Genomic DNA, 19,120 nt, shown 5'->3' with positions numbered 1-19,120 from the left:
CTAAAAGCTACATGAAGCAGAACACTAGCTAAAAGCTACATGAAGAACACTAGCTCAAAGTCATATGCAGCAGAACGCTAGCTAAAAGCTACATGAAGCAGAACACTAGCTAAAAGCTACAAGAAGCAGAACACTAGCTAAAAGCTAAAAGAAGCTGAACACGAGCTAAAAGCTACAAGAAGCTGAACACTAGCTAAAAGCTACAAGAAGCTGAACACTAGCTAAAATCAAAAACAAGCAAATTTCTGGGCAAAAATGAAAACTAGTTAAAGGCTAATTAAAAATAAAAAGTGTATCTAATTAAAGTAGAAAAAATCTCTAAAATTTTAATTAAAAAAAAGCTAATTAAAAGCAGCAAAGGACTAGCTAAAAGTTAAAAGTAGCAGAATAGCTGATGTAGGCATCAACAGGCTAACTAACTGATAAAAGTAGCGAGACACAAGCTACAAGTAGTAAAAGAATAACTAAAACCTGAAAGAATCAAAAGGCTAGCTAAATGCAAAAAGCGGCAAAACAGTAGCTAAAAACTGAAAGCAGAAGAATGGTAGCTAAAAGCCAAAAGTACCAAAAGATGAAAAAGGCAGATCCAGTAGGCTGAAGCATATTTTAAAATGTTTCTGAAGGAACAAAAAAATGTCTATGTATTTTATGAGGAAAGAATTTCTAAATAAAATTACATGTTTTGAAAACTATAAGTTACAAAAACCAAAAGTCACAACACCCATCCCCTTAATGAGCTTTTTGATGTATAAATGACTCAACAGCACAAAGTTAGCAGAAATACCATTCAGTGCAGAAAAGCTGCTTTTTTTTTTTTTTAAACAGGAAACCAATAGTGTTCAAGCAACAGCTGTAATTCAATCTGAAAGCCACAGCTACACAAATCTGGACAAACAAAACATGCAACACAAAGAGGATATCCCCGATTAGTCACTGTTTATGCATGTGTGCACTTGTGTGTGTTTCGAAGCCCCTGGCAGAGGAGGCCAGGATGTCACAGTAATTTTAGGTTTGTACCTTGTCAGTGTATTCAGACAGACTGTGCAGATGTTCCTGAAGCACATCAAAAGGAAGGTGTCTGAGTGATTGAGGTTGTCACACTAAACATAACTTGCTCTAATTTTTCTCTTTCCCTCTGGCGCACACAAAAAAAAATTGTTCTTATCTGGAGCCAGAAGGAAATGGATACCCCGTGTTGATGTGTGATGATGTCATAACAACGTTAGGAGGAATGGTCCACATTAGACTGAAGTGTACACAAATCTAGGAGGGAAAACTAAAAGCAGAAACGAGAGGAATGGGAGGAAAGGAAAAATGTGGGAAAATATGTTTCCCGCTCTCTGGCAATTGTTCTAAACTGGTTTATTTCCAGTTTAAGTCAAATAATTTCCTTTTGTGCACTGAAATGCTCAATATTCCACTGTTAAGACTTGTGCAGTAAATGATGATCAAAAGTATTCAAACGGGAAAATCAACCTACATTAAAAATAATGCATACCATATTTCACTGTAGTATCAAGCACTTGCATTAAAATATATATAGATCCTTGTATTTAGTGGGTTAATGATAGCTCCAGCCTTTAAGTAACATTTATTTCTGCTCTCCTACCTTAATCGATGAGAGGAAACTGCACTCATTGTCCAGAGAGCACCTTCATTCATCACATCACCAACAAAAGCCCATTTCGGTAACAAAACCACTTTGTTGTCCGACATAAATCCATGTCCACATTCCAGTCCAACCTGAGCAGGTCTAATGTAGTCCAACTGGAACCCAACTGAGGATCAAGTACTTCAATGTTCTACTGAAAAAAAAAAAAAAAAGCCCGTACCATTCAAAGAAACAAGCCGAGGAGGGGAAGAGACGCACGCACACATGGTTTTAGTCCAAATAACCCCCCTCCTCCTCACCACCTCCACTGTGCACTACACGACTGCTGCTCCGTTCAGTTCTTCACAACCTGAGGGGGTTGACCATTACACACCTCCACGCTTTCTGTAACCTGATCCCAGGAGCACTAATCAACCCCAACTTGTATAACAGTCAGTTCCACATATGTTGTGCTCCAAAGAAGAAACATGAAAGGCGGGAAACCGCTCCACATGCTTTTTGCATTAGCCCACGTTCTTCTTTCTCTGTAGACGCCTCCAGACCCAAAGTTCTTTTTACATTTCTGCCCCTTCCATATTGTTTGTTAACTCAAGTTCTGAAAGAGCTGATGCTTCAGCTGGTAGCTTTAAGACAAACAATCAACATTTGCGGTAATGCACGCAAAATAAAACACGCCAGCAGCGCACACTGTTCCTACACCACTACCCTTTTTTAAATTTCTGACTCAAACTTACCAGTTTTTAACTGGTTTTCTGCTGTTTTTGACACGCAAGCTGTAAAAACATTTTCTGTGTACATACAGCAAACTGTGCACAAAAGATTTGAAGAAAAATAAAAAAAATTGTAAAAAGAAAACAATTTTCTAGTTGTTTAATGACTTTCTGATCTTAATTACTGTAATTTCCAGACTACTGAGCGCACCCGAATATAAGCCGCACCCACTAAATTAATAATAATAATAATAATAATTTTGTACATATATAGGCTGCGCTTGTCTATAAACCACGAGTGTCCATGTTGTAACATGACATATTTACACATAATTGTTTTAAAACTTTTAATTAAATATGTGCCAATAACATATGCAAATACGTACAGTAATTTTTATTTTTTTTCTGAACAGTGCCTGTAACATGGCTGGTTAAAAAAATTAAAATACAGTAGTCTACCAGTAGTTCTCTCCTCCCCTCCCTGTTTCATTGGTTCTCTGTGACTTATTCTGTAATTTCATTGGTCAGATTTTTTTTTTTTAACCATTATTTATACAGGTAATCTCACTGATTATGGATTATTGAGCATGCATCAGGGTAATCTCACTGAATCACGAGGACCCACCCCCAAAGAGAGACATGTATTGGCAGCTATGCGAGTGCCCGGGTGTGACGAAGCTAAATGTTTTGGACGCATGAAGCTCGTTAGCCTGTCAAAAAAAAAAAATCCCATAAATTAGCCACAGTGTTGTATAAGCCGCAGTGCTCAAAGCCTGTGAAAAAAGTAGCGTCTTACAGTCTGGAAATTACGGTACATAGTTCAAGCGTTCTTCAGAGGTTCAGTTCTGTGAAAAGGTTATGATTTAGAGTTTGAGCTTTAGGGTTAGTGCAACTTGAACGCAAAATAAAGCAAATAATTTGCATTTAAATACTGATGACAAACTTGGACTGTAGACCTGTGCAGTTTGTCTTCACTCTATTTTTTTTTATACTTTTCGTCCAAAAAGCATGATTTTGAAACCAACACAAGACAAAATTAATGCTGCTTTAAAACTTTTCAACACTTTATGATGATGTTTTACATTCAATAAACCTAAAAAGCACCTTGCTGTTTCGGCTTTTTATTTTTTAGAAAAGTAACTAATGTTTTTCATACTCCCATTTTCTTAATTTTCATCCTGAAAACATTAAAAGTAGGCTTTTCCAGAGTAAAGTAGGAAAGCTGAACGCTTACCTGGAGACATTGTCAGGTGAGCAAGCAGAGATGCTGGTTTCAACGGAGTCGCTGCTGTCCACACTCATCGTGTCAAAGGCCTGGTTGTCACGGTACCTAAAGGCATCGAGGTAGACGTTTGTCTGGGAGGCTGCTCTGGAGTCTGACTGACCTGAACACAATAACAGCAAACATGTTAGTAACTACCGGTACTAACATTGCACGTCCTACATGCACCCACGTGCTGTACCTGTCTCTGCCGCTCCTTCTAGGACATTTTGCCCAGATGGCTTCAAATTTTGATCACAATACCCCGCCACTGTGACACGTGCCAGACAAAAAATTTAATTAAAAAATAAAATAAAACACCAACCGATTCATGTAATCCCACTTAGCAGGAACAAAAACGCCCACCTAAAAAGGACAACACACGTCCTAAAAATAGGATGAAGCAGTCCAAATAAGTCTGGAGAGAAAATATATTATTTCCAGAGAGAAGGATGACAAAATGACTGTACAGACACTTTGAAGAGTCTTTTTCAGCCTCAATACAGGAAGAGGAACACAAAAAACCTGATACAATCAGAACCATAGAGGAGGCCCACCCATCAGATGAGCCAGATCAAAGGACCAAAGGGACTCGGGGACCAGATACACGTGACTGCTTCAAGCAAAAGACTCACAATAACTACAAATTTAGATATTTTATTAAAGGTCAACAGTAAACTCCTGTAAGATAAAAGACTTGGGTTCTCCTTGTGGGTATTACAAATATAGATGCAGTCACTTAAAATAAAATATTCCTTAAAACGAGTCAACTGTGTTTCCCATTTATAAAAAAAAAAAATGGTTGACTGAAGCTGAAGTGGAGGAAAAAAACACTTCTGACAAGTTCTTTAAATAAATTCACATTAAACATATTTAAAAGCTTTAAAAAAAAAAAAAAAGGGTTGTAAGCTCAATCACAAGCTAACCAGCAAATCAAGGAGCAACCCTGCTAAACACATTCCTCCACTATCTTAAGCCACAGATAAACAAATGAGTAACTGTAATTTCTCTAAACTATTTCACGTGAACACCCATAAATAACGCTTCATGTGAAGTGTCTTCAGAAGTTAAATCACAGATGTTTGTGTTTTGCAAATTACAAAAAAAAAAAAAAAACAAGATGACTTTTTGTTTTTTAAAAGAGGTTCAAATTTTGTTCTCAGTCGCGCGTTCTCATATTTACCGTATTTTTCGCCATACATGTTGCATCGCCGTTTAAGTCACATCAGTCCAAAAATGTCTAATCAAGTGGAAAAAACATAAATATGTCGCTTCGACCTATAAGTCGCATCTATTGTGCATCAACGCTGATGCGTCGCGTTTGTTACGCGTCACCGCTGTTAACCCAGAAATTTGGGCCGGTGTGGTGTCAAAAATCGATTGGCTGCCAAATGGCGGCCGCGGGAGCGTGCACGGGAGGACTTTAATAAGAGTTTAACAAGATTAACACGTAAAAACAATTATTTGTTTGCTTGAAATTATAGTAAAGTTTTGTCTCAGTCTAACTTTTCCTTAATAAATGCACTTTGACGGTCAAATCAGCTGCATTTCAAAAGCCGATGGTGTCATTATTAGCCACTTTTACACATATAACGGCATGCCATACTAATCGAGTGCCATCTAGCGGCTGAAAATGGTAGTGTTCAATATTTTCAATGTCAGCTGAATGAAAACGGTCATATCGCAGTCAAAAATTGGTTTATAAATATGGGAGAAAATCCATAAATACGGTGCTTCGGTGTATAAGTCGCAGGAAATGCAAATTAAGCAATAAAACTGTGACATATAGGCTGGAAAATACGGTATTTATATATTTTCATTCAATGCTTTTTTAATGAATTTGTTTTTATTTTGTTTCTTTTAAATGAATGAATAAATGAATGAATATTTAATTTATTGCAGAAGGAATCAAGAGGAATTCTCTTAATTGGGATTAAAGCAGCAACTTCCATCAAACTTAGTGCTTTCTTGAAAAATATTACAGTCTGAGCTGCTGTCTGTGTGAAAACATGTTTTGGTGAACTTTCTTTATGGTTTATGAGCAGGTTTCTTTATTTACCTTTCTGCAGCCGCCGATGTTCACTGTCCTTGTTAGATAAAGAAAGTATTCTTGGAAGAATGCTGCCACAACTTGTACTTTGGACCAGAGGCTGATGGGTCTACGGAGAACCAAAAACATTTTTAATTTCACAATACAGTGCATCTGAATCTCAGGACTGAGATGTTAAGCAGAACAACAAAGTACTTCAGTTGTGTGCATGTACAGCTACCTTGGTTTGAAAGTTGCGGCCAAGTGTCGAGCATGTAAACTGGGTGTTTAAGGCGGGAATGGCTCTCTTTCTGGGTAAAGTATCACTCACATGTGACCCATCGTCTTTCTCAAACCGCTTCCTCTCTTCCAGCAAACGGAAATGCTAATTAAGTAAACAGAAGGGGGGAAAAGATGCATAGTTATTTATTAATCACTCTCCATTTTAAGTTAAAGCAAATTATAATGAAAGTTTGTTAAAGATTATACACACTAAGATAGAGATACACTGGAACTGCTATCAGCAGTGTTAGGAAAGCTTTGTGGCCACCATCTTGCTAGGTGCTACGTGCGTTACTCTATTATTTACATGTTGAAGCCACACATTGTACTGTAAGTGCCAAATGATGCGTCATCAGTCCAAAAACACATAGAAATAGTCTAAATTTATATAAATGAACACATATCATACATATTGTGATAACAGAGGGGAAAACTATTCTGTAATAAGCCTCCCACCAAGCTACACTTCATTATTTAAAAACAGATAACTGAGTTTTTGTCTAGCCTACATGCTACTTCACTATTGTTTAATGCTTGTATTGTACCCATAATATAGACTTTTTAAAAACTGTTATACTAAAGTTTAATGTTTAAGACAGGGCTATTCAACAAAACTACTCAGGGGGCCACAGTTTCTGAAAGCCAGCAGCTCAGGGGCTGGACATCCAGCGATTAAAGTCATTATTTAAATAAATCAAGTTTTACAATGGTCTGTTATCTTTTTAATTTGTTTATCTTATTGCATTGAATCACAAATTATATAAACAGAACACAAAACTCAAACCCAGAACCCAAATGAAGTCTTTGGTGGGCCGGACTGAAGTCACTTGCAGGCCAGATATGGCCCGCGGGCCACCAGTTGAATAACCCTGGTTTAAGACCATATGATACTATTGATTATACATTTTTAATCAACATGGTACTTGGTACAATGGTACTTCCTCTGGTTATTTAACAGTCAACAATGGTGTACCACAAGGCTCAGTCTTAGGACCCACACTCTTTACAATCTACATAGGTAATGTAGGTCAGAGCATCCCTGATGCATCCTTACATTTCTATGCTGATGACACAGTTGTTTAATGTCGACCTAAAACAGTTGTTAAGGTTTTCCAGCTTGTATAATCCACTTTTGACATCAGCCAGTCAGATTTGTTCCATCTCAAACTTGTCCTAAACGCAGACAAAACCAAAGGGATGCTTTTTTCAAACAGGAAGTCAGTCCCAGCAGTTCTTCCTTTGATTTTAATCCTTGAATGGTGTCCCTATTGAGATTGTCAATTCCTACAAATACTTTGAGTATCTTGGTCGATTTGCATCTCTCTAAGCTCCACGTGGAAAACCTAGTAAGGAAACTGAAAGTTAAATTGGGTTTCTTTTTCAGAAATAGATCCTCCTTGTTAGGTTGTATATGTTACTATTGATTATACATTTTTAATCAACATAATTCAACATAATGGTACTTCCTCCAGTTATTTAGCAGTCAACAATAGTGTACCGCAAGGCTCAATCTTAGGACCCACCCTCTTTACAATCTACATAGGCAATGTAGGTCAGAGCATCCCTGATGCATCCTTACATTTCTATGGTGATATTATTATATATATTAAATAAATAAATAAAATCTCAATTTGTATGCATACTTCATGGCTGTCTATTGAGTCTTCGTTGTTCCACTGTTGTCATCACTCTTTGTTAAAATCAGGTCTCCCTTGTAAATGAGTCCCTGAGGCTCAATGGGATTAACCTATATAAATACAGGTTGAATGAACATAGCTGCCAAATGTCTATCATCAGTAATTATACGAGTTTAGTCAGTTTAGTTTGTAAAACTAATTTAATGAGAAAATTTTATTTGCATTGATTCTAATTAAGCCGTTTTGGACGATTCAGTCCCTGTATTCTTATTTTTATAGGAGCGTGCCTTCCTGTCAGTGCACAAAGGACTAAGAGTGCTGTCAATGAGTAATCTGAAAGTTTTACATCTACTCATGTGTCTGGATTATATAAATTTGCCTAAGGAAAAAAACGTGGTGGTTGACTTGTCACTGTAATTATCACTATAACTGATGGCTAAACATTAGGCTCCTAGGCTGAGTTTAGGTGATTTACTTGGAGATTTATGTTCTGCTGCAATTCTGGCAGTGATTAAGAACGCTACATAGCACCTAGACAGCAGCAGGGTTGGCCATTCCAGTGTGTTTCTATTTCAGTGGTTACTAAAAACAAAATATAAAATTTCAGTGGTTACTGTATACCCTCAGTGTGTGTGATATTTAGATTTAGATTTACTATAGTGCCATCTAGTGTTAGTAAATGCATTTGCAGATATACATGCTGAAAATCCTTTATTCCACTAAACTTTGCCATAACCATGACTGAAATTGAGCATTGTAAATAGTCATGTAAATAATCTATATTGATCTAAATAACATTTTGTAGTTATATGCGTATATAAAGTGTCTTTTTTTATAAAGAAACCCAAAGTTACTGACCAACACGTTACCTGCCTGTGCCGCTGATGATGGTTTTTGACTGGAAGAGGAGGTGGGGGGGAGTCGGGGATGGGGGAAGGGTCTCGATAGGAAACCATGTTCTCTGGCCAGTGCACAGAGGGTGTTTTAGGGAGGGGGAGACAACTTAGATGGGAGGAAGAAGAAGAGGAGGAGGAAGAGGAGTGACAGTCGGCTGGCGAAGAACGAAAGAGCTTTAAGAGAAAGAAAGAAAAGCTGTAAGAAAACAGAAAGAGGGTAAAAGAAGGAAGCAATCCAGAAGAAGCTGAGGGAAAATTCACCCATCATCTGCTCACACCTGCTAAATTACACATTAATAACCTTCACACCGCTACACACACCTCGTCCTCCGCAGATTTGGGGGTGTCGTCTTCAGGGGAAAGTGTTACCTCGGACTCGGGTGAGGCTTTGACCAGAGAGGGGGCAGGGGCAGGTTTAGGGTGCTGCCCAAGCTGTGAGTAAAGCTCATTGATCTCACTGACTGTGACATAGCCCTGGAAGGGATCATGAGGAGAAACAGGGTAAAGAGAAAGAGGCGTTGCATGAAGTGAGTCAGCCATATTAAGATGTCAAATATGAAAATTAGTTATTAGAATACTGCCGAACAGCAACGTGTCACGTATGCACAACACTGTTAAAACACGCATCACAAGGGACATTTTTAAAGGAACAACACTGATAATGAGAAGTTTTGCTCACAGTTAATGAAATAAGTATGCATTAAAGTTATTATAACAGGTAATTACAACAAGAAACCAAAAAAGGGTGGCAAGAAACAGAACTCAAAAGTGTATCGGGACTATGAGGATAATGTAAAGGAGTCCAAAAAGACAGAAGTACCTCAGAGTTCTTGAGAAAAACAGAGCAAAGAAGCGACTGACACGCATCAGCCAAAGAGGCTGAGTCCTGACAAGCAGAGAAGGGAATCCAAATGGTTAAATCACAAGGATTTCACCCACTTTTAGAGTCTTAATGACGCTCAAAGAGAAGAAATGGACCACCTGTCAATCAAACCTACCTCCCTTAAAGTGAAACTGCGGCCGCCAGTGAGGTCAGTGTATTTTCTTTCCAGTGAGGCGAGGTTTTCCTTCTCCTGACGGACAGAAAAAAAAAAAAACAGCAATGAAAACTTTTTAAAAATCAAAACTGCGCCTATTTTTGTTCACGCACAGAGCATGCAAACACAAATATCTTCATACTCTCTGCAGCATTGAATCCAGGTTGCTCCTCTCCTTCAAGAAGGTCTCCTTTTCTCGCTCGGCCTGCTGGGTAATCTGCTCCGCCTGCTTCTTCAGCGTCAACAATCGCTCCTGAAGGAGAAATAAAAGCCAATTAGAGCATAACTCTCCTGTTGATGCTGCAAAATCAGATAAACTAACACATATTTTTAGAAAGATTTAACTTAATTGATCAAATATTTTACAAACGACATTGTTTAAGTAACTAATGTTTAGATGAAACATAAGCATGTCATTTTGTGCTGCTTTTGTGTTACCTTGCGAGTGACGGTGCTGCGCTGGTAGTCTGCGATGTCCCGGAGAAGCTGCTGCGTATGCGTCTCCTTCTCCTCGTCCTGTCTGCTCTCCTTTTCCAGCTGCTGGAACTCCAGGTCTTCAAAACGCTTCGTTTCTGTCTCGAGCACCTCACAGTCCTGATACGCACACAAACATCAAGACAAAAGAATGCAATAATAACACTAGTCTTTATAATCTTCTCAACATTTCTGCATGAATTTCATGTAAAACCAGCTTTTATTACAAGCCCTAAAATTAAATAAAAAGAACATACTGTGAGCAAATGTGAGAATCAAGTGTTAACTAAATATTTCTATTACCGTAGCTATCCATCAGTCCTGGACGTCTGTTTAATTAAATGTTTTTCTGACCTGAACTTCTTCCTTTAAGTTCCTGCGTTAATGACCTCATCTTAATCCAGTAGTTTTGACTTGGACATTTCCAACCATGAACTTTATCAGTCTTTTTTTTTTTTTCGTTTATCCAACCATTAGTTAGTAGAACAGCTTATACAGTTGTCCCTCGCTACTTTGCGGTTCGTTTTTTGCGGACTCGCTCTATTGCGTTTTTTCAAAGTAAGATTCTACACAACGCACGATTGGCTGATTGATGGAAGGCACTCAACCAGAGCATTGTGTTGAGGGGCGGACTGGCCATCGGGAGCACCGGGACATTTCCCGGTGGCCTGGCCTGCTCGGTTATCACCGAGGGGCCGGACCAAAGTCTCGGTTCGGGTCGCGCTTGATTATTTTAAATAAACAATCCATGCCGTTCACTCAGGTATCCGCCTCACTGAAGCTCCCTGAGCAGTAGCGATGGGGAAAGACAGGCCCCACCCCCCGCCCTTTCCTTTCTCTTTCTGAGGCTGTCAGTCACAGCGGAGCAGACACACGTGTGCTCAGGGAGCGTCAGTGAGGCGGATACCTGAGTGAGTGGCATGGATTGTTTATTTAAAATAATCAAGCATGACCCGAACCAAGCCTTTTGTCCAGCCCCTCGGTGATCAATGAGAGGGCCAGGCCACCGGGAAATATCCCGGTGCTCCCGATGACCAGTCCACCCTCAATCCCAGGAGCTGATTGGCTCAGTAACTGTAGCATCAGTGTGTCTGCTCTCTTTCGCTGTGCTCTTTTAGAGAGTTTAGAACATCGCTAAGAGCATTGCAAGAGTGTGTGAAGTGTTTTATAAAGCCTTAAAATATATATAAATACTAAAATAAATATAACAACGCCACTTCTTGGATTTTCACCTATTGCAGGGGTGTCTGGAACATAAACTCCACGATAAGTGAGGGACTACTGTAATTTTGTTATAAATCCCAGTCAGCCTTAAATTAACTGAACAATTTAATTTACTTTGTAATAAATACATTTAGTTTTATAACTCAGATTAAGGGCCAATTCCTTCAGATCTTAATATTATATGCAAAACATCACATTAGATCTGGGTTTAAGTTGTATTTGGACCAACTAAAGTAAGATTTTCAGGTTCCTGGCTTTTTAGCTATTTTTAATACAAATTAAGCGATTCTTCGTCCTACTCCGGAATACCCCCAGGAAAGTCGGTCTGAATCCTATTTGTAATTCATATTCTAATGGGAATTTTTTTTTTTTACTTTGTTAGAAAGAAACCTCAAACCATTGGATATCTGAACAGTGTCCTAGCTGGTATTAAAAATAGCATTTCAGGGAAAATAGCTCAATAGGGTTTTCTGTTCAAAATCAGTTTAGAAAAGTGCTTCAAAACTCTCTTTAGGATCACATTTCAGACATTTCCTTCAAGGCAAAGGTAAGGTACCTCATATTTTCACATAATCCAAAAATCAACAATTTCTTAACCAGTCTTGCGACCTAATCTTCAGTTTGATGCGACGGGGTCACATATTTCATCATTTATAGTGCCGTAAATGATAACAAGCCATCCCATTCTATGTGGAGCAAAATGAACCAAACCATGATACTCCCACCACAATTCATATACTGTAATTATAACTGTGGGGATGTTTTCATTTTAAAAAAGTGTTTTCCTCATTGCATTCTATTTACATCATTCTTATTCTGTGCTCTCCTGAAGAACATTAGCATAAAAGTGACTGTCGATTAGTACAGATCAAACACTTTTTGTAACCTTTTCTGGTCTGTTGAGCGTGGATGCTCTTTTGTTTGTGGTGTGGTAGACCTCTAGAAATGTTCTATGTTGATAAACACTGTTATTTTAACAAGGTGCGCCCACACCTGTCATTCTATTGACTGAAAACACCTGCAGATTAATGCTAATTAGATAAATTCACAATCTTAAAAACACAAGATGCTGGAACATTTTCTTTAAAGCAATCACAGGAAACAAAAAATACACTGAACAAAAACATTAAAAAAAAAAAAAATTATTTTACAATTTTCATGAGCCGAATTAACAAATCTGATGTTTTCTATGTACACAAATGGTCTTTATCTCTCAAATATTGTTCACAAATTTGTGTAAATCTGTGTTAGTGAGGACTTCTCCTTGGCCGAGATCATCCATCCACCTCACAGGTGTGGCGTATCAAGATGCTGGTTAGACAACATGATTATTGCACAGGTGCACCTTAGGGTGACCACAATAAAAGGACACTCTGGCTATCTATACCTTAAGAAATATTTTATTTATAATAATAAAAATGACAGATTATTAAAAGCCGTGTCCTCTATAAACTGTTATCAACAACACACACGTAAAAGCCTAAATGTACCAAACTGGTATTTCAGACATTTCATACTTCCCACACATTTTATTTTGCTCCTAAAAATGAGATATATTAAAGGGAATTAGCAGTGTTAGTGGGAAGAGAGAAATCGAATGAGGTGAAGCTTGAGAGAAATCGCAGGGAAATTAGGGGGTATTTTGCTCAGAATATGTACTTATAAAAAATGTTAACATTGTGCACCTTTTAGCAAATAAATCCACCCTCCCACATTGACTATATGATAATTTAACACAGATGCAATTCCCAAGACAAGTTCAACGTTTTCTGCATGGATTTATTGGCTAACACTTAAGCAAATTCTGAATTGTGCATGTGAGTGTGTGCGTGTGTGTGTGTACTGACCCTGGCTAGCTGCTCCTGCAGGGGTTCCTTGGTGGCTTCAGGGCAGCTGTCCAGCTGAGAGCGCTGCTCGCACACAATCTGAGCCAACCTCTCTACTCTGCCCCTTTCTGCCTGCAGCAACTCGCTTGCCTGGTACACGCACATGTACACATGTACGCACATCCCCACACGCCATGTGCACATTTGTTCCATGTGCACATGTAAAAACAAAGACAAGCACATTTACACACACAGGACAGAGAGAGGATGGCTGAGTTAGTGGGGACTGGGGAGGGGTTGACAGTTAGTTGCTATGACGTTCAGGTTGGTACGGCTAGCCTGGAGGGGAGAAAAGGAGGCAGAAAACAATCAGGCAGATTAATGACGGGCTGGTTAAAGGAGTAAGGAGGGTGGTTTATGGAGTGGGTTTGCGCTCTGCCTGCAGCCCAGTTTGTTTAAATGGAGATTATTGAAGGAGCGGGTGGGAAGGGAAACAGATACACATGGAATGGCTCTGTGGCGGATTAACGAACACACTGATGCTCCTTTCTATAAACACTGCAACCTACACAAGGAACAAGCACTTAGCTAGCTTTCTCTGTTAATGAACAGCAATTTTCTGTTTATTCTATTCATCTATCCCTCATTGTGTCAGTATCCAGCTTCATCTCCTACACAATATGATTGTGGCTACATCGAGCCAAGGCTCATTCCAACGAATGAGGAAGCTCCAAACAAAGAAATGTACACTTGCACACAACATCCCCTCTGACAATCCACCTACATCTCCCACCCAGTCGGTGTTACCATATTAACATAAAAATGCACACTATTAATTGTACACATCTGTGGTAGTCCTGCAGTACTGCGTTACATAGAACCACTTGGTGGACAGATGCACCCTGGGTAGTATTAGCAGATGTATATTTGGACTGGAGAGAGCATGAAAGGGATTAACGCCTACTGGATAGTCACATGACGCTGCATAGGAGAGTTTCTGGGTAGCCTATATGTTTTCCAATATCATATATCATGGGTAAAGTCCTTTCAAAGGTTTTGTTTTATTAGGGGCTTTACAGAAAACTTAAAGAATTTAACTAGTATAGTTCCTTACCAGCATTTCCTGTTATAGAAGAAGCATCTTTAGGAGGAATTTTGTCGTATTGACATAATTCAAGCGTCCTAAATCACATTTGTACTAAAGTTAAGAAATGTTTATTGCATACCTTTTCTTTTTCCTGCTGGGACTTTGTCTCTAGTTCCTCTATTTTGTTGTGAAGAGCCTCCAAAGCGTTTTTTTCCTGTTCCAGAGCCGCTACTTCAGACTCCTGCTCAGCCTCGACCAGCGCTCGCTCAACCTCCACCTTAAAATAAAAAAATAAAAAAAAACTTATTTTGAAATTTGGACAGATTAAAATATTTTGCAGTTTATTCCTATTATGATCAAATGTTGACATGAAACTAAACTTTGAATAACATACAGATTTTATTTAATACAATCAGTTTTTAACCTCTCGGGCAGATTCTTCCACTTGGTTGTCCAGCTCTTTGATTTTTTGCTCCAGCTCCTCAATGTTGTTCAGCACCTGAATCCTCTCCTCCTCCACACGCCTCACTTCCTCCTCTGAGGGCATTGAGCGGCCAGCTGCATCTTCTACGACCTGATAATGACACCACCATTATATTAATCCATTTAATCAATATCATAAAGGCTTTTTAAGTATAATAAATACACACTGCATCATTGGATGCTCACCTTAATGTGCTGTAATTTTACTAATCTGCATTTTCATCATCACCTTTATTTAACCAGATAAAAACCCACGGAGATCAAGATCTCTTTTCCAAGGGCGACCTGGCCAAGAGGTCAGCAGCACACGTCAAAAAAGAATAATCAAAACAATTAACGATACAGTAGTCCCTCGTTACTTCGAGGTTCGACTTTCGAGGAATCGCTCTTTTGTGGTTTTTCAAAATAAAATTGTACACGATTTTTTAAAAACTGTACACGACGCACGATTGTCAACTTTAATACTACAATATTATACTGTACAGTAAAAAAAATTAATGAAATAAAATAAAATATTTCGGACATGCGCCACCATTTTGTAGTTTTCTCTCAATAAGCCTACACTGTATCACCGCTCATAACGACTACATTTCCCAGAAGCCAACAGGGCCCCACCCAGAAGCCCCGTTACTGGTGTAACAGTAACGTGCTGTTTTCTAAAACCAGACTGAATGGTGATCAAATGTTATTCAACTATAAAAATGCATTTAATTGATTAGACAAGTCTTTTAAACAAATTATAATTTTAAATTATAAATTCTAATTTAATAATGTGGCATAATTAAACGAAATAAGTGTTCCAAGTGTGTATTTTTATGTCACTACTCTGAAAATCATTTTGTTTTACTTGTATAATCCTGATTTTTTTTGTTGTTGTTCTTGTAAAATAGCTCAATTTTAGCTAATAGCCTTAGTCCTTTTTTACATTTTGAGATAAATTTATTTTTCAGACAAAGCTCACAAGTAAGCATACACCCACACACACCAGCTGTCAATTATAGATGATGACATCTGGCCTGCTATAATCTAATAAATGAGCTGTAAATGCTGCCCATCTGTGTTTCTACATATCAATACTGCACATGGAAAAGGACAAGCAAACCCTGCAGCTCTCATGATTTCTACAGAGAAGATGAAGAAAAACATATTTCTACTTTAATCCTGACTGATTGAAGTAAATAAAAGGTATAAATACATGGCAGCAACTTGTAATATCTCTTGGTGTCAGTCTTCACAGACTTCTTTTGTAACTCCACTCTACTGCTGTTACAGGTTTTGTATGATTCATGTAATGTGACAATGTGCTAAGGAAATCATACATTTTAAAATTATTTACGAAGTGATCTTAAAACATTTGTGACACTGAAAATATCATGTATATTAGAAGCTTAATAAATTTAGGAAAAACACATTAATGTAAAGTTATGTAATGTGGAGTAAGCCTGCAGGACGACTGAGGTATACCTCGTTCTTTCTGTGCAGACGTGGAGCAGGTGAGGGAGCAAAGCTTCGCAGGCTGACAGGTGATTCAGCCCGGTAGTCTCTGGGTCCACTGCTGCGCCTTCGTCGTACCTGCAGATCGTCATCATAGTAGCCGTTCTCAGATCCAGGGGAGGTCACGTGACCCTTCTCTGACGTCCCATTAACAGCCGAAGAGTCCGAAAATACGGACGGCGCATCATCGTCCTCGTCGTCGTCATCGTTCAGCTGGAGCTTCTCCAGCTCCTGGTTGATCTTCTGAAGGTTTGCGACAGCCGAGGTTGACCTCGGTGCTGATCCACCTCCATCGCTTTCGGTCCGGCCGAGCTCAGAGCACAGAGACAAGATGGTTTCAAGCCGCTGCCTTTCCTGGGATGACCACACAAATATAGACACAGCTAGTACAGGTTACATCTTAACAAACCCAAACAAAAAAAAAAATGGCAACAGTCCTACTGGAAAAACATAAGGATTACCTTAGGAAGCATTGAAGAAGTCAGTAACTCCATTTACTTTAAGCCCAGCAACATTCCTTTCCATATCAATAACGCATTCTAGCTAAATGTATCAATGTTTATATTTGAGGAAGACTGCTTCCTCTTACTCTGTGTCCCTACAGCCGAACGTCCCCACCACTGCTCTGGTTGCCCTAGCGCAGCTATATGTAGCGAGTTACAGAAGCTGAAAAGAGTCAAAATGACCCCTCACTCTAATACCTCTGGTTAGATAAGTATATGAGCCACACAGCAAGCCTGTGTAAGTAATATTAGAAACAGCAAAGCTTTGGGCTTGTGCGTGACAGAGAGAGGCCGAGTTAGCTAATGAGCAGGTGGACAGCTGACAGCTACAATCGGAAACAAGCTACGGCTACAAACACAGGAACGTTTGCAATGCAACTAAAGAAGCAAGGCTCAATCCAGGACACTGTGCTCGAGGAAAAAAAAGTAAACCACAAAGTGTTTGGAGAGTAAAAGTATTAAAATGGTAAAAATGGCAATCATCTCAAGTAATCTCACAAAATTAATCAGTATTTTACAAAAAAATAAATACACCCATATGTGAACACTAGAGCTGCATACATTTCAGACCAACTACACACAAATAAAACAAATATGGCAACAAACTGGATCTTTACTTCTCTAAATGCTCACAGATGGCGCACAGACTGTTGTGCATGTTATAATGAGAGAACATATAATTTTGCAGTTGCATGTTTTCCTAATATCATGCAGCCCTTAACATTATTAACAACATGCACATTACCCCAAGTGTAACGTGTCCTCTTGTTCTATTCTAGTTAACACAAGCCTCTGTAGATGCAAAAGGAAAATTGGAAAGCAATAAAAAAGAATAAATTACAAGACAGGAAAAAAGAAAGGAGAAGCAGAAATAGAAGCAGCAGTGGTGCTTTCTTTAGCCTGACCCATAGAGGATAAATATTTACACTTCGGTTATTCTTTGCAGCTTTCTGTATCATACTGTTTATTTTGTGATTTTATTTATTTATTTATTTATTTATTTATTTATGTTTTTGTTATGGCAATTAAAAACAGGATTATTTGATTTGACACATTTAAAATGTGGTCCTTTTTTTGGTAAAAACAAAAAAAGTCCAAATTTGGTGCTACAAACCATCCAAATAATAATGGTACCTGAAACTTGACTAAACCTCACTACTGTGCATTATTAAACAAGTCAATGAAATTAATAATATTGCTGCAGTTCAATGCAGAATTAACACGTATTTATGACCAGGATCAAAGAACGCAGTTCTATAAACGACCACTAGAGGGAAGAAAAAGTTGAGGCATGGTCTGCCTGTTAAACCCAGTACAACTACAAGCTATTTTTCATTGTATCTATTTTTTTTAGAACCCATTGCTCAAAATATTAAATATATTATACTATAAAGCAACTATTTAAACTCAAATTACTGTTCGACTGACGGTATTTGAATACAGGGGTTTTCTTTATCAGGTAACCAAAGACATCACATGTAATTTTAACCACATCAGCTGAATGCTCAGTTCAAAGATTAGCCAAAGTTTAAAATGGCTCTTTAATGAGAACTTGAGTGTATGACCTTGTGCGAGGCAGAGTATAAAGACGTGGAATTACAAGTTCACTTGTGCGTTTGTGTGTTTATCCACCTGCTACACTAAACTCTGTAATCTTGGTTTCTCTGACCCACATCTAAATGATGAGCTCTGCGGCTGCTCGGTGGTACAAACCGCATCGGGCGGACCTCCAGATGACTGACATAAACACGCACCCACACATACCCAATCCGAGCACAAGGGTAAGAATAGTCCTGTTAGTATGGGCTGGCTGCCATAAGCATCTGTTGAGTGGTAAACCTCACTATGTGTGTGTGTTAAGATCCCTGGGAGAGTATGTCTGAGAGGCCAAAGAGAATGTTATTATTATAAGGCCAAGCATTCCAGTACTGTAAAATATTGCGTTTTAATATTTTAGTGCCATCACACGTCAGCAGAATTATTTGGTTTACATAAATTACCTGCTTTAAATCAAATAAAACCATGGGCAAACACAGCCATCTGTCACTGAAAATTAAATCATAGCTTCGTAGGAGTTCAAGGGTTTTCTCCTACAGCTTCCCTACACCAGATGGCGCCATCGGATGCACACCTGCGGATCATTACCTTGATGAGCTACAGGGGTATAAATGGCAGCAGATGACTTCACTCCGACGCTGGTGCATTGTCTGCCTTATGGTAGTGTGTTTCTGACCTCTACTGTGTTCTTGGGATTAATGCAAAGACCTTGCTCCTGTGCTTTTCAGCATTTCCCTGTGTTTCCTCAATGCCCTGGACCTCCTAGTGTTCTCTGTGAATCGCCTGGTGATCTCAGCTGCTCCTTGCTTTCTCCGCTTGCCCATCGTATCTGCAATCTCTCTGGGACCCCTCTGGACTACTTTTGGAACAATTGGACCCTCATGCCTATGAGTTTACCATCTTCTCCTACCGTAAGCTGCCTGCAAATTATCAGAACCACCTGTGGACCTTCTTATCCTCCTCCTAACTGTCCTTGCGCTTCAGGGTTCCAGTCCCTCACACCAAGGT

The 19,120-nt window shown here is 38.8% G+C and overlaps 1 protein-coding gene across 3 annotated transcripts in view; it reads right to left on the bottom strand.

Annotated features, from left to right (window-relative positions):
- phldb2b (pleckstrin homology-like domain, family B, member 2b) overlaps window positions 1-19,120 on the bottom strand; it is a 43,552-nt gene that overhangs the window by 4,689 nt on the left and 19,743 nt on the right. The window contains exons 8-18 of one of the 3 annotated variants that reach the window (XM_037694233.1): window positions 16,023-16,406; window positions 14,500-14,649; window positions 14,215-14,352; window positions 13,010-13,138; window positions 9,903-10,058; window positions 9,607-9,717; window positions 9,426-9,500; window positions 8,749-8,901; window positions 5,854-5,997; window positions 5,643-5,742; window positions 3,557-3,707 (exon numbers count right to left, since the gene is read on the bottom strand). In XM_037694233.1, the coding sequence (XP_037550161.1) occupies window positions 3,557-3,707; window positions 5,643-5,742; window positions 5,854-5,997; window positions 8,749-8,901; window positions 9,426-9,500; window positions 9,607-9,717; window positions 9,903-10,058; window positions 13,010-13,138; window positions 14,215-14,352; window positions 14,500-14,649; window positions 16,023-16,406 (1,691 nt within the window). The remainder of the gene's footprint in view (window positions 1-3,556; window positions 3,708-5,642; window positions 5,743-5,853; window positions 5,998-8,748; window positions 8,902-9,425; window positions 9,501-9,606; window positions 9,718-9,902; window positions 10,059-13,009; window positions 13,139-14,214; window positions 14,353-14,499; window positions 14,650-16,022; window positions 16,407-19,120) is intronic. The other 2 variants (XM_037694232.1, XM_037694230.1) reach the window with 2 other exon arrangements.

The sequence above is a fragment of the Nematolebias whitei genome, chromosome 20 (assembly GCF_014905685.2).
Source record: "Nematolebias whitei isolate Nwh7 chromosome 20, NemWhi1, whole genome shotgun sequence".
Taxonomy (NCBI): domain Eukaryota; kingdom Metazoa; phylum Chordata; class Actinopteri; order Cyprinodontiformes; family Rivulidae; genus Nematolebias; species Nematolebias whitei.
Note: the sequence above shows the minus strand (reverse complement) of the source record. Positions and strands in the feature narration are given on the sequence as shown.